This window comes from Haemaphysalis longicornis, unplaced genomic scaffold, assembly GCF_048455015.1.
Source record: "Haemaphysalis longicornis isolate Haplotype H1 unplaced genomic scaffold, Haemaphysalis longicornis Haplotype H1 scaffold_9, whole genome shotgun sequence".
Lineage (NCBI taxonomy): Eukaryota > Metazoa > Arthropoda > Arachnida > Ixodida > Ixodidae > Haemaphysalis > Haemaphysalis longicornis.
In genome coordinates, this window is record NW_027526460.1 from 159,761,371 (window position 1) to 159,775,769 (window position 14,399).

Sequence of the window (14,399 nt, forward strand, 5' to 3'; positions counted from 1 at the left end):
GGCTGTTTTGGATTCCCCACTGTTCTTTCCGTATCTCATCGTTAGCCTTCTAGTCTTTCTTAACCACTGCGTGTCCACGCTTTTCAAGTATAGGTACCTAAAAACCTTAGCTGCCCACCTTCGTTGATCCATTGCCCTCAACCTCATCTCAAAGCATATTTTACTCTGAGCTTCTCTAACTTCAAACTACCCCCAGCCCATATCTCCCTGAACTGCTTCGTTAGTTGTTTTTCCATGCGCGCCAAAGGCGAAACGTCCCACCGTTCTCTGGTTTACTTCAAGGCCTGATAGAACGTCTGATTTTAAGGAGAGTACAGTATTTACAGAAGAGTACATTTACAGCAGAGTACAGGCACAGCGGCAAGATGATGATGATGGCCACCTTTGTACTTTACGTCACCTGGTGGCATGAACAGAACGACATTACGCAACACAACAAAGTGCGATATTATTGCCTTTGGCGAAGTTAGGAGTACAGGAGAAGGCTTCATGGATCTCACTAGCAGGCATATTCTGTGATACAGAGGGCATAAAAGAAACAAATAGGAACGGGTTGTATTCTTCATCCACAGATAAATAGAAGAGAACGTGGAGGAATATTTTTAGCATTAGCGACATCGTCGCGGCTGTTGTGATCAAGCTAAACAAGCGATACAGGTTGAAGATAGTACAGGCCTATGCACCAAGAACCAGCTATGATGATGAAGCCATAAATAGTTTCTACGAGGACGTCGAATCAGCAATGAAGAAGACAACAATACAGTTCGCGATTGTGATGGAAGACTTTAACGCAGAGGTCGGTAACAAGAAAAAGGGAGAAAGGTCAGTGGACAACTTCGGAAGAGACAATTGCAACAGCCGAGGAGATACGTTGGTGGGATTTGCAGAGAGAAATAACCTGCGGTTCATGAACACATCCTTCTGCAAACGAAGGAATAGGAAATGGACATGGCAAGGCCCCAACGCTAAAACGAAAAACAAAATTGATTTCATTTTAAGTGACAACGCAGGAATTGGTGAGGACGTAGAATATTTGAGGCAGCGATCATAGGATGGTTAGGTGCAAAGTAAGGCTGAATCTCAAAAGCGAAAGAAAGAAAAGCGAAAGAAAGAAAGAGAAAGAAAAAAGAAAGGAAAAAGAAAACCCAGCATGGCGTCAGTCAGAGGCAGGGCGCACGACTTTAAAATGACCATTCAAAAAAATTCGTGCTTCCAACAGGGGAGAGTGAGGATACTGCAGACATGCTAAATTACAACCTAAAAACGGCAATTCCCAAATCAGAAGCAGCTGTGGGAGAAGTAGCCTGTAGCTAAAAAACCAGAAAACTAACTCATAAAGAAAAGGAACTGATTGCGAAACGTGTGAACATGACAGTGCCCAGTGCGGTGGATTAAACTGAATTAGCCAAGCTGTCACAATTGATTAATGAAGTAAGACTAACGACTTTGGTTCGCACAACAAGGCAGTGATTGAGGTAACGCTCCAAATAGGAGGAAGCTTGAAAGCAACCAATAGGAAGCTAGCCATCGGCAAAGACAGAATGTATGCACTCAGAGAGGACTAGGGAGCCATTACAGACAACATGCACGAAATAACAAAAGTAACGGGACCGGTTTACATCCGACCATACGCTTAAGACGTGAGGCCATGGGCAGCAGTTAAGCCTACAAGCTTAGCCCACTAGTAACCAAAGACGAAGTAGGAAAGGCTCTTTGAGCATGAAAAGAGGAAAAGCTGTAGGTGACAACATAATACCGTATTTGCATGATTCTAACGCACACCTTTTTTTTACAAAAAAAAAGAACGTTCAAAAATGCCTGCACAATACAATCGGACACATTCGTTTTCCCTAAGCATCCGTGTCGTTTTTTATATTGTTTTTTATATCTCTTGTCGTTTTTTATATTGCCGTCTTAGTGCCGTCTTACATGTTTACATAACAATACCCAAACCAAGTTAAAAAACAGGCGTCAAGGTCACTTGAAAACAGATTTAGAGGATCGCCGGAGCCCATAGCATAGATTTCCGACGAAGGTATCGCTTCGAGATTTTGTGGTGCTAGGGCAAGGTTTGACTGAACAGACGAAAAATAATGCCCGCAAGGAGAAGCTGAGGAGCGTGACAGAGAGCACTTAATTTTTCAGGCGCATAACAATCATCATCATATTCTGGAAGACGGAGAAGAAGCTGCTCTATGCCGCGTCCGGAACAGCGACCATCCAGCAGCGGTGCGGGGGGCTGCTGCAAGGAGGGATTTTTCTGTCTCTTTCGCCTTCTGAGCTGGGGACTTCCTCTCCTGGCCGCCGGCATCTTCTCGTGGGCCTACTACGCCTACGTCCTCGTCTACTGCAACCTTGTCTCGCAGGACAACCAGCCCAGGGCTATGGCCTACGCGTTCGGCTTCCACGTGCTGCTCTTCCTGTGCCTATGGTAAATGGGCCTCTCCCTGACCTCCTAATAATCCCTTCTGCGTGTCTCACTGGTGCCACGCGAGCAAGCTACCGCACTTATGAGCCTAGTTATTCGGGTGTCGCGCACGATCCCCGATGATGCCCGAAAGCCAGAACAGTGACAATCCGCCGCACGGTGAGGGTAAACGAATGCGTGGAGCTCTAACGCCTAGAAGCCCCCGCGGCAGTCAATTGCGCTTGAGACCGCACACGACCACTGTTCCAAACCAAAGCAGATATCGGCTCGAATTCTCCCACCTGAGCTTTTCGGAACGAAGTATGAATACCCATGCGCCACGCGGAGACAAAAGCTGCGCATACTTTTTGCCAGCTGAACCCTGCCCGCGGCTGCATTCGATTCGCACTGGGCTTCCACAGCCGTGGGAGGGGCCCACATTATTTGGGGCCAACATCTCTGACGCAGGAGGCAAAGCCACTCATCTTTGCGCCGGACGCCGTCTGTACAACGTGCAGGTCGTTCGCGGCCACGACTCTGGCAGCCCAGGGTTCCATACCGGCGCTGTACACGCTGAGTGCGACGGAGCAGCGGGCGCTGGCCCAGTGCGGCCCCGGCCAGGCGCGGAGCCGCCTGCTCGACAAGCTGGGCAATGCGCGGGGCGTCCGCACCGTGGACCTGGACGGCACCGTGCGCTACTGCGAGTGGTGCCGACGCATCAAGCCCGACAGGTGCCACCACTGCTCCTCGTGCCGCAGGTAGCGCCTTCCTCACGCCTGCGAAAACAACTTGTAAACCGTTCTTCCCTCGCGTTCTCGAGATCACTGCTGCTTCTTCTGTGGCGCCTGCTGCTGATTTGTGGCCCTGTGCGCCGTTGGGTACCCTGCAAGACATAACGCTCGCCTCCCCGTGTCTCGGCCGCCGCCGCTTCCGCCAGGCAGCCTTTAGTAGTTTTAGCGTTGCAACTTTCCCGAGTATTTGTTGTTAAGATTGAGGCGCTTAAGCAGACGTTCACAAGAAGCCACAGCACAGGCGCCAGTCGACGTTGCAGAATACGTGGAATCCTTACCCCATGCGCCACTGGGCTTTATCTAACACTAGATAAGGCTGGCCACGCGGCATGGCTTCCGCGGTGTCAGGAAAGCTACGTGTGGAGGGCGCGGAGGAAGTTACACCAGGTAAGGCTGGCCACTCAGTTCCGCGTCTACGGGGCCTGCTGTAGATCGACTGGTGGGAGCCCCGGTTCATGCGTATGTTATATCACGGTCTCTGCGCTTACTGCTGCTGTCGCCTTCACCAGGGATATCGAGGCGTTGAACGTTCCTCGTTACGTCTCGTATCCGTCAATGCACTCGCACTGCTCACCGTTTTAAAAATACGCCACTACGCCCATCAATATAACACACTCAAAAAATGTCGCGCGCAAGACTATTTCAACCCAAATATTCCACAATAAAAGTTTCGCTTCACGTCGCTTTCGATCCCATTTTTTCGGAATTTAATGTTGATCATGGTGTCCGTCCAAATCGCAATGTTCTGCCCTGGCATCGTTCTGTGTTTTGCTGGTGCAGCAGACAGAGTTCACAGCTAAGACAACAATAACGATAAAAGCGCCCCTAGAATTTTCAGGACCACCTGCTTCCCATGCCAGTCCGGACGTCAGTGCGGGTTGTCAGTCCGGCCGCGCCAGGACTGACAACCCTTGATAATTTCGAAGACGATGATTTCGGAAAGCATCAAACAACCCGCAACCGAACACCGGGTCCCAGGCGCCAGTCACGTCCGATCCTGTAAACGGAGATAAAACGAACTAGAAAAAGGGACGGGGAGGAGGTCATCGCCTATTCGGGGCCGCCATCAGTACCGCGTATATAATTTAACTCGACTTGTTTTGCTTCACAAGCTAGAAGAGCACACAAAAACGGCCTTTTAGTGGATTCAGCTGCACAATAAATGTAGCCATGGCCGCATGTCTCTGATATTCAGCACAACGCCACGAGCTTTATGAAAAACGCTGTAAAGTGCTGCACTCGCCCCAGATGCGTTATGCTACGTTCCGCAAGCATTATCCCTCGGAACTTATGCCTCGCGAAACCAAAGAAGGCGGTCTTTACAATATTACAAATTTCACAGCGTACAGAGGCTAGAACTGTTTCAAGGACAGCGCAAGAATAATTCGCCGCATACGGCTTGCAGTCTTCCCTTTTCACATCTGAACAATTTCCGCGGGCACATCGATCCGATTACCGTATTCACTCGATTCTAACCACCCCCTATTTTTCAACGATCGCGATGCCCAATATGACGGGAAATGCTTGGATTCGAAAAACAAAAATTACCCCCCTCCTCCCCCCCCCCCCCCACAACCTACGCCCACGCTTTTCTTGTAACGGTAACTCGACGGGACCAGCGCAAGGAATAACGTTTCATTTGGCGAACATTCGAAAAAAATCTGCACACACAGTGAACCCATGCCTACGTATGATTCTCGGTCACCCTCACTACCACTCGAGTCCGTTGCACAGTTTGAGCCGCCGTTTTTTGTACCCACAGCAGGTTTTCTGTTCCGTCGAAGTGATTTTATTTCAACACTTCATAAATGAGCTGGTCTCAACGTCAACTTGGATCCGCTAACACGCTGTAATGAATGTTGGGCCGGCCCGCGTAGAAAGTCACAAGCCTGGACTATGTTCTGGCAACCAAACACACACAAGTATATTAACGTAAGATGTACACAGCGGAATGGACACAAGCGCACGCACGGAGTCGACGCGGAAACACACTCAGGGGCGAACGAGGGTGAACACAGAAAGCACTATTCACACACTTGCGACATTCGTAGAGGCGAGACCGTCGTGCAGTGATGAATCGGAGAGCGACCTCTCGGTAGTGGACGATGAGTACGGTCGGACGACGGAGCAGGTTGCTGCCGGCATCGAACCGGTGCCTCGCTGGCAAGGAACGGTGACCGATGGCTAGCGGCGGGACGAATGGCTTGGGCCGGCGCCACGGTGCGGCCTCGCTGCCGCTTCTGGTCGTCTCGTCGGCAGCCCGGGCAGTGGCTCAGACGGGAGAGCGGCGACGGTCCTCGGGCCTACACCGCGAGGGTGGCCGTCTTCCCGCCGCCGAGAACGAACAGCTTCGCCTTCCTCCTCTTCCTTGTACCTTGCGTCTTTTTGTCGGCTACACCCGTGGAGTTCGGTGGATTGGCCTCTCGATTTTTTGCAGCGACACCTCATCACACACGCGTCCCAAATCCACCTTGCGATGGTTTCTTAGAAAAGGGGGTGTGCTAATATTCGCATGCAAACTTTTTTCCAAATTGTTTTTCTGAAAGTGGGGCAGGGAGCTTAAAATGGGGGGGGGGGGTGCTTGGAATCGCAAAAATAAGGTAATTGCTTTTGTCCGAGTACGCGATGTCGGCCTGATTTCAATTAGAGTAATAAACTGTAAGAACAGAGTGGGTCAAGCACCACATAGGGCCCATGTATTAAAAGTCAGGCAAAAAATGACGGCATAGCCGCTTAGGAACGCTGCGTTCGTTCACGCCCTGCGGTAGTGTATAGAATACTCGCCTCCCATGCAAAAGACCGAGGCTGCAATCCCGGCAAGCGTATATTAGGGGCAAAACCCTTTAGGAGCTCGGGCTGTGGGCGTCTCCTGTCGTCGTCTCATGTAGTCACGGTACTAAAACACCGGGAAACTCGTTTTCCAAAGCCTCGTCGTAGAACGCATCGTGCTTCAGACACGAGACTTTTACGGCAAAGTTGCATACCTCTACCCCCCCGACGGTATCATGTCCGTGGCCAAAAACACCAACAACACTCAGCATGGAATCACTGGAATTGAAGTCCATCTGTAACCAGATGATTTCTGTTCCAGACGACAGCCATGGCCTCAGCACCGAGCGCTCAGCATCGAAACTGAATTATGGATAATAAGGGGCCTGTGAACAATGGTACACCCCCCTCCATGTGCTCGTGGTAAAGGTTATGTTTGCAGATTATCTTTGAAGGTTACGCAGGATCTAGTGACACTAGGCGATCGCAAGCAACAAGCCCGCCGAGATGACGAGAATCATTTCATACCTTCCGTCTCGAAATTCCGTCTCGAATTCTGTCTCGAAATTGGTTTCAAACGCCAGGTTTTCTCCTGCAAAGGATACATCTTAACATGCTACGTTTTGTGACACAAAGACAACTCACGGCCTGTATGTCTTTCATTTAATTGCTTAAATTCGGTTCAACGCAAGAATTCAGCAAGCGCGCGAGTGCTCCTCCCACCGGCGCTTCTTTGGCGCCAAATCAGCGCGCGCCGTGAACGGGTCCTGCGACAACCTAAACATGAGAGGTGCTGTTAATGTATGTACTCGCACTATCCCAGTGTCCCAGGCAGGTGGCTTACAGCAGGAGGAAAAATAATCTCGCCCAAAAAACCGTCACAACTGTTTTCCAGAATTTCACCAAAAGATGATAATCAAGTTATCCTAACCACTAGCCCGACCATTACACTTGGAATATCGTTTCATACAAGAGCAGCGAATACTCGAACTCGCGCGTTATTTGGACCTTAAAGTCAAAAGTGCAAACTGTGGTTCCGCAATGGGCAAAAAAAAAAAATAGCGTACTTCCTCTACGTACAGCCGCCATTGTATACCTACGCTTGTCATCTCAGCGTCTAATTGTTCACACAACTCTACGTGAACCATCGATGTGCTTGAGGGATGGCGTAATCGCTCGAGCCATTAAAAATTACCTCGTTTTGAATGGACGCAAATTGTGTTATGGCAATACCCAGATGCACTTACGTTTTAATGATCCGGTGTGAGGTGTAAACTATTTGTTCTTGATATTTCTTTCTAAGGAATTTGAGCATATGTTGTTTTAGCGCATCAGCTGTGATCGGGTATCAGTGCACCGGTATTTTCAATAAAGGTATAGGCCACCTAAGCACTTTTTATGGTGCAGTGAATGAGAGAGTGTCGGTGTGGAATGCTGGAAGGAACAAGCCGGTCTAGTGTCCGCCGCCATGTCACACAGCTGTTGCGGATGGAGACAGTTCAGAGTCATTTCATTTCATTCTGAATTTCAAAAGAATTCATTCTGAACAGCGTCGAACGTCACTTGTTGACACTCGGTGTGTTTGTGGATTTTAGTAAGGCTTTCGACTGCATCGATCACTCGTTGTTGTTGCCAAAACTTGACCATTATGGTATCCGTGGCGTTGCCCATGACCTCTTCAAATCGTATCCGCAAATGTGTTATTTGTATTTGTATTTGTAAAATCGTATTTCTTATCTATTTTGTCAAAGTAAAAAGAGCATTTTCTGAGCCACGTAGAATAGTAGCTGGTGTTCCTCAGGGTAGCATATTAGATCCCCCTTCTTTTTTGCATATATGTGAACAACCTTCTTGATATTGACTCAGATACCAAATTCATTATTTACGCTGATGATATTACTCTACTATTTTTTCTGATAACGCTGGAAAATTAATGTCCCTTGCTATTACTGCACTTGCAAAATTGCAGAAGTGGTCTGAGTCAAATGGTCAAACCATGAACGCCAAGAAAACAAAGGCTACACTATTTCATCCCGTAAACAAGAAATGTTTCCTGCAAAGCGGTATTAAAATTGCTTGCCAAACCATTGAACTTTTAGATTCAATGAAACACCAGGCATATCCGTTGATAAACACATGTCTTGGTCTAATCATGTTGACTTCCTTGTAAGTAAGCTTTTGAGAATCACTGGCTATATTTATTCGCTGTGTCATATACCTTATTGTATTAAACTGCTACTTTACAATGCTGTGCTCGCAAGCCACCTAAACTACTGCAGCCTGGTGGGGGGTACTACTACGGTCACCAATATCAACCGAATCTATCTCTTGCAGAATAAGTTCATTTGCGCACTTTTTAGGCTACCGTTCAATGCCCATACTGAACCATTTTTCCAATGAGTCAGTCCTTGAACATTCATAACCTGCTAAATTACCGATTGGCACCTAACATGTAGTTGGTTTTTTTGTTAGTTTTATTTCGTTGCTTTCTTTTGTTTTTATTCTCTGTCTCTCTCCTCTGTCTCTTTTTTTTTCATTTTTTATTCAGTGTGATTGCTCCACTGTTCCCTGTCAACATAGATTTCAGGGCTAGTGAAGTTGCCTACCCGCCACTTTTTGCCCTAAATGTCCTCCATAAAAATATTTCTTTTATGGAAAATAAAGTCATTTCATTTCATTTCATCACCGCGAACACCGCACCGACGACATTTGCAGAACAGGTGTCGCGCAGAAATCAGCGCGGTCGTTCTGTGCCGGGAAATGACCTGGTGCATCCGACAGTGGCGCGTGTGCTGCGGTACGCATGGACCTGCTCATCGTCATCATCGTCGTCGTCTTCCCTTTCCCTGTGCGGCGTTTCCTTCTCTTATCGGTTACTATGGACGAGAAGGTCGGCCAATCGCCCTTGTTGGCCCCCCATACACGCCATTAGTAGGACCGTGCTTTGCTACTCAACTCATTGTTTGGTGTCTAATTTCCACGCTGAGAACTGAGCACACGTCTTTAACACACGCTTCCAAATCAAAGGCCAAATCCTTTTCTCTATGTTTTATTTAGTCATCTAGAGGTGGATCAGGGTTCCGTGCTTGCCTCCCATCCGAGAGGACCCTGGTTCAAATCCCACGGAGCGCATAATCTACGCAGTTAGTTACTTTAGTCACATACTATAGCTCCTGTACAGGAGCTGAAAGATGTGACGTCATCTTGAGCAATCGTTCACCAACCTTTTATTCGTTTAACAGCCGGCTAATTTGTTTGCCATCTCTGGGCGATTTTGTGTGCCATGGACGCTGCATTTTCGACGGACATAGCAAGAAAATGATTTCACAAAAAAATTAACGCACCAGCGCCTTTTAGTGTGCATCACTTTGGCGGCCGCTACTGCGGTTTGACATCGCCGTCAGCGGCGTTACCGAACGAGCGAAGGCAGAAAGAGAACGGCGGAGGAAGAGGTGGCGCAAGTTGGAGGGGCAGGCAATGAGAGATGCGGGGCGGTGGTGACGCTCTGCGAGATGACGCCGCAGCAGCACGTGCCGTCGTGCGCTCGACGATGATATGCGTTCAGCTCCTGAGACGCAGTTCGCACCGCGGACGCAGAGGCTTCCTGTCGCTATGTAGAGATAATCCACGAGTGAGCGCTTCCTCAGCGCATTGCAGCTCTCAGGAATAAGTGCTGAACGACGACTGAGGCAACCGGAGGATGTGCGACCAGCCGCGGTGGCTCAGTGGCTAAGGCGTTTGGTGCTGAGCCCAAGGATGCGGGTTCGGTTCCCAGCCGCGTATGCCGCTTTTCTGGTGGAGGCAAAAAGCGAAGACGCCGTGTGGTCGAGAATTCGGCGCGCGTTAAGGATCCCCACGTGGTCAAAATTAATTATGTGTAGCGCCGGCACGTCACACATTCAAATCAATCAACCGATGGGTGTGCTTCGCGTCCTCCTCGTTATGTGGCTCACCCAACCATGTGACATTTTCGCGGGAGATTCAAACACGATTCACTACAACATGCAACATGCTCGTTGACGGCGACGCGCTGTAACACAACGGCAGTAGTTCGCGCCGCCGTGCCTTCGCTGATCACGCGAGAACTTCCTAATACGCCAAAGCTATGCGCCATGACGAGAAGACTGCAGTTAGCGCTGCGCACTAATTTTTATTAAGACGTATTGTAATCTTCACCCATTCTAACACGAAAGTGTTTTATGCCGGGGTCCACCAATATCTGAGAAACGTCATATCCGTCACAGAAATGGCATCGCCGTAAAAATTTGGATTGACGTGGCTGCGCCGGGGTGCGCGCCGCGAACTCTTTCGCGGCAACGGGAGGTACTAAACGTGCTCGCAACTGCGCTATGAACAAACGCGCAAATAGGACGGTGAACGCGCCTTAATATCCTTCCCTTCAGATGGTGCACCCATCTAGGAGAGGCGAATCGAAGCAGTGCATCATGACACTAATGACCGCCAACAGTTGGCGCCTCGATGCCAGCCCCTACATGTGCGGGGGACGCGCATCGTAAGCTGCGGAGAAGCCGACTTGCGGATATCCCGCTCATGACACGGTCTGCTGCTCCTTTCGCTACAGCGGACCGTGTGTTCACCAAACGATTCGCTGGCAACCCGTTTGGTTTCGTTCGCACAGACGGACTGCGAGCGATTGCGGTTTCAGTTGTATTTACGCAATGCTCCCACTCGTGCCATCCAGTTTCTAACATTGATGCGTTTAAGGGTGCCGTACCGACGCAATATAAATAGCAATTTGCAAGTTCATATCTATGCACAATAAACATTCAACTGCTCTTGTGAAGGATTATTTCACTTTCGTGTTTTACCGGTTCCTATGAAAGAGGGATCAAGCATTTCTTTAGACAGTTTTTAGTTAACATTTACCCTCTCAGTATGTTACGCCTGTGTGCTATTTATGAAAAACGCACGTGCTTTTCTTGATAATAGCAATCCGGAAAGCAGTAACTAAGTAAAGCTATCAATAGGTTTTGTGTTCCTTCGCGATGTGCTTATATTGCAGAGTCGCTGTAGATGTAGAGAGATTATTATATCGCAGTAGTATGCGTATAGCATCTAGGGAAAACTGACAGGTTCCTGCTGGAATTTAAATGACTCGTTTCTGTGTATTGTCGAGTGAGCGTTTATAAAACAAGTATCACTACAGAAACTTAATTGTCTATGCAAGCAAATTAATGCATAAAAATAAGACCTGACTGTCATTCAAACCCAGGAGTTTTGCTTGGAAGTGAAAATTGTACCGCTGGGACATGAATGGAGGGTTAATGACCGCAGCGCCCGTAAACAGCTTCAACCCCGTTTTTCTGATTCGCTTTTTAGGGCCTGTTTGAATCCCTCCCAAATTCTCGCTCACTCTAGTCCCAATCAACAAATTTTTTTCCTACATAAGTACGTCCATCAATCCATCATCATCAGCAGCAGCATCGACAAAGATTGCTTGTGGTGATATTGATGACAAAGAACGCTGGGATGTTCATGCGCATCTACATAACCACGCATTGTGACATTGCCACCCCCCCCCCCAGTTCGAAAAATGCAGCAGGAAATACGACAGGATGGTCCTGTAAGGGAATGGGACACTCTGTCATTTGTAAAACAGAAATGTCTATTGTCCGACAGACATTCTGCAGTTCTACACGAGAGATTCCTGTCGCACAACAGACCATCCTGTAGTCGCAGCAGAGATCCCTGTTCTACGACAGATATTCCTGTTGTACAACAAAAATTTCTGCTGTGCCACGGAAGTGTTTGTTGTTTTTTCCGACTGGGTCAGTTTTCCTTCTCTCGAAATGTATCAGGATCCCGCTTTTCGTTCCACATCGATTATCCCGATCTTTTTCACATAAGACGGAAAGAAGGGAGGAAAGAAAATGTGTATTTTCTATGGTGAAAAAACCGCGCGCGAGAGACAAGACCATAAGAGAGGGACAAGACGGGCACAGACTCACAACTAGCTTTATTGAAAAAACGAAAATTAATATGTAGCATCTATTGCACATGCGCAAAAATCAGCCAATTTTGCCCCCTTTTCCTTTTATTATTTTATTAATGCACCATCCTGTCTAAAAATTCAAACTCACTTCCGTACAACTAGCAGAAGTTTCGCTCGCACAGTTTTCATGGTTTTTACGGATAAAAAAGGCTTCATTCAACTCACGGCCGGTACTACCGGGGCCTGTTGGCTACATTCTTCATGTTGTGCGCCACTCTGTAGACATACGGTAATACCACTGGGTTTTCGCACTTAGAGGCGTCACCCTCACGGGTTCCGCTGCACTTGGCCATTTGCAGCAACGACTCGGCCACCGCTATCAAGACCATCAAAGGGAAGCCAGCCGTCATCGACCTATACAACTGGGCGACGAAACTTTCATGAACCTTGTGGTGGCAGGACTTCATAAGCGCTCCTTGAAGACAGGCCATGGCAACCGCTCTTTTGACAGTCTGAGTGTGCAGACCCATGGGGCAACAAACCGTTGCGTGCCCTTGGCATGTAAAACCAACAAATATGGTTCCACAAAAACGTAAGCTTAATATCTAAAAACGTCAGGCAACCATCGCTTGGCATCTCATACGTAAAAGAGAGGCCTTTTCCAACTCGTCAAAACACATCTAAAATCTCGTTAACAATGACAATTTGGTTAGAAACAACAGGTGAAGGTAGCAACGATGTAGCTTTTTTATCCTTTTCTATTCTTTTTCTATCCAACTAGCACAACAACAAGCTGTACAAAGAAAAATGTTGCACAAGCACACTGTGGCAAGTGGTCTAGCCAAGTTTTCAAAAGCCAGTGGAACACCCCCATTTCAACGTCTACCAATACCTTTCCACCTTGCAGGTGCATCCCCAAGATGGACCACCACTGCCCCTGGTTTAACAACTGCATCTCCTTCACTACCCACAAGTTCTTCCTGCTGACCCTCTTCTATGTTGTGCTCCTGTGCGTCTTCGCCGTCGCCACAACAGCGGGCCACGTGGTGCATTCGTGGCAAGGGCAGCCAGGTGTGACGGCCGCCGCCCTACACGTCACCGCCATCGTGCTCGTGGGTGCTGTTTTCGCACTGACCCTGGGAACCTTCCTGTGCTCCCACATCAGCATGGTGCTCAGCAACGAGACGACGCTGGAAACCATGCGCGGACCAATTTTTAGGAACCCCGAGGACTCGTTCGACGTCGGCTGCTACGAAAACTTTGTCCAAGTGTTCGGCCGCCGAAAGCTGCTGTGGCTCGTCCCAGTCTTCACCACTCCTGGCGACGGGGTGCACTTCCCAACCAGGCTGCATCCCCGGCCTAGTGTTGAGGAGGACCAGAGCCATTCTGTGGCAGATCTGCCGTAAATCACATAAAAAGCCTGCTTTTTCATCGCCGAAGACTTGTAATTCAAGGATTCATAGCATAGAGGATTTCGCGTATATAACGTACCGTATGAATAAATTATGAAAAACACGTGTTGTAAAAGAATGTTGAATATGTAGTGAGTTTCTGCTTTCAAGAAAACCGCACATGATGTTCGCTTTTTAAGGCATTCAAATGCAATGGCGTTAAATATACTTCATATCATGCACGCCAAAGGTTTTTTTCTGGGACCACACATACGCCTAAAGTAGGTAGGAAATTCTAACATTATCTTTTGTTGCTTACGTTACCGGTAGCAATTTTATGTTAATATATAAATGTCATGTGTTAGTAAACAGATTTGATAAGGAATACGATCTGAGGCTTATAATAAAACAATTTGCACCGAAGACGTACAGCCTGCACTCGTTCTATGGCACAAGGGTTTACAAGCACCGCACAAAAACAACGTACAAAAGCAATGGAAGTGTTCGGGTCCGGGTTTGATGCTCGCGGAGAGTGATTTCGTCGGCTTTGTTATATAGAGTGGTGAGGTGGCGGGAAGGTGCAGCGAGAGAGCTTATGTGTGAGAACGTCGTTATGGGTGAGTAGGGGGTGGGTATCCAGTGTTAGAGTAGGCCGGTCGGGGGCAATGGCCCGGTGTATCACTTCTCGGGCCGCGTCGTGCGCCGTTTCATTGCCGGCCAACCCACAATTGCCAGGAGTCCATAGAATGCGGCACTCTTCAGGGAGATAAGTTGAGTGCGAAGGAAACTTTGACATCCACTTTCCGTCAAACTCTCCTTCGCAGAAACTTACTCCACCTTAGGGATTTCCCCTAAATCTGGTCGATAAGGTAAGTGCAGGAGTGCTCAATGATGCGTAGGGTAGTGCGAGGAAGTAGATTTTTTTGAAGATGTCGACAGGCTTCCTGCGAGTCCGTGATTACTGTCACGTAGTCGCGGCGAGTGGAGGTAAGGGTTGGCGCAATGGCTATCTCTTCAGCTTGAGTTTGTGTTGAGGCGGAAAGCAATAATAAATCTGCGTATCGAAAGATAGCATAACGTGTGAGGAT

The 14,399-nt window shown here is 48.3% G+C and overlaps 1 protein-coding gene across 1 annotated transcript; it reads left to right on the forward strand.

Moving 5' to 3' along the window:
* Positions 1–2,195: 2,195 nt before the first annotated feature.
* LOC144153522 (palmitoyltransferase ZDHHC15A-like) lies at positions 2,196–13,524 on the forward strand. Its single transcript, XM_077685153.1, has 3 exons — positions 2,196–2,431; positions 2,830–3,165; positions 12,828–13,524. The coding sequence occupies exons 1-3, from the start codon at positions 2,196–2,198 to the stop codon at positions 13,324–13,326; spliced, it is 1,071 nt and encodes a 356-aa protein (XP_077541279.1). The 3' UTR covers positions 13,327–13,524.
* The last annotated feature ends 875 nt before the right edge of the window (positions 13,525–14,399 follow it).

What these genes read in the sequence shown, in the direction of transcription:
- LOC144153522 (XM_077685153.1), top strand. Translation starts at nt 2,196, where the DNA reads ATGCCGCGTCCGGAACAGCGACCATCCAGCAGCGGTGCGGGGGGCTGC. An exon ending in CTGCTCTTCCTGTGCCTATG is followed by an intron (nt 2,432 to 2,829) that starts GTAAATGGGCCT and finishes GGGCTTCCACAG; the next exon opens with CCGTGGGAGGGGCCCACATT. An exon ending in CACTGCTCCTCGTGCCGCAG is followed by an intron (nt 3,166 to 12,827) that starts GTAGCGCCTTCC and finishes TCCACCTTGCAG; the next exon opens with GTGCATCCCCAAGATGGACC.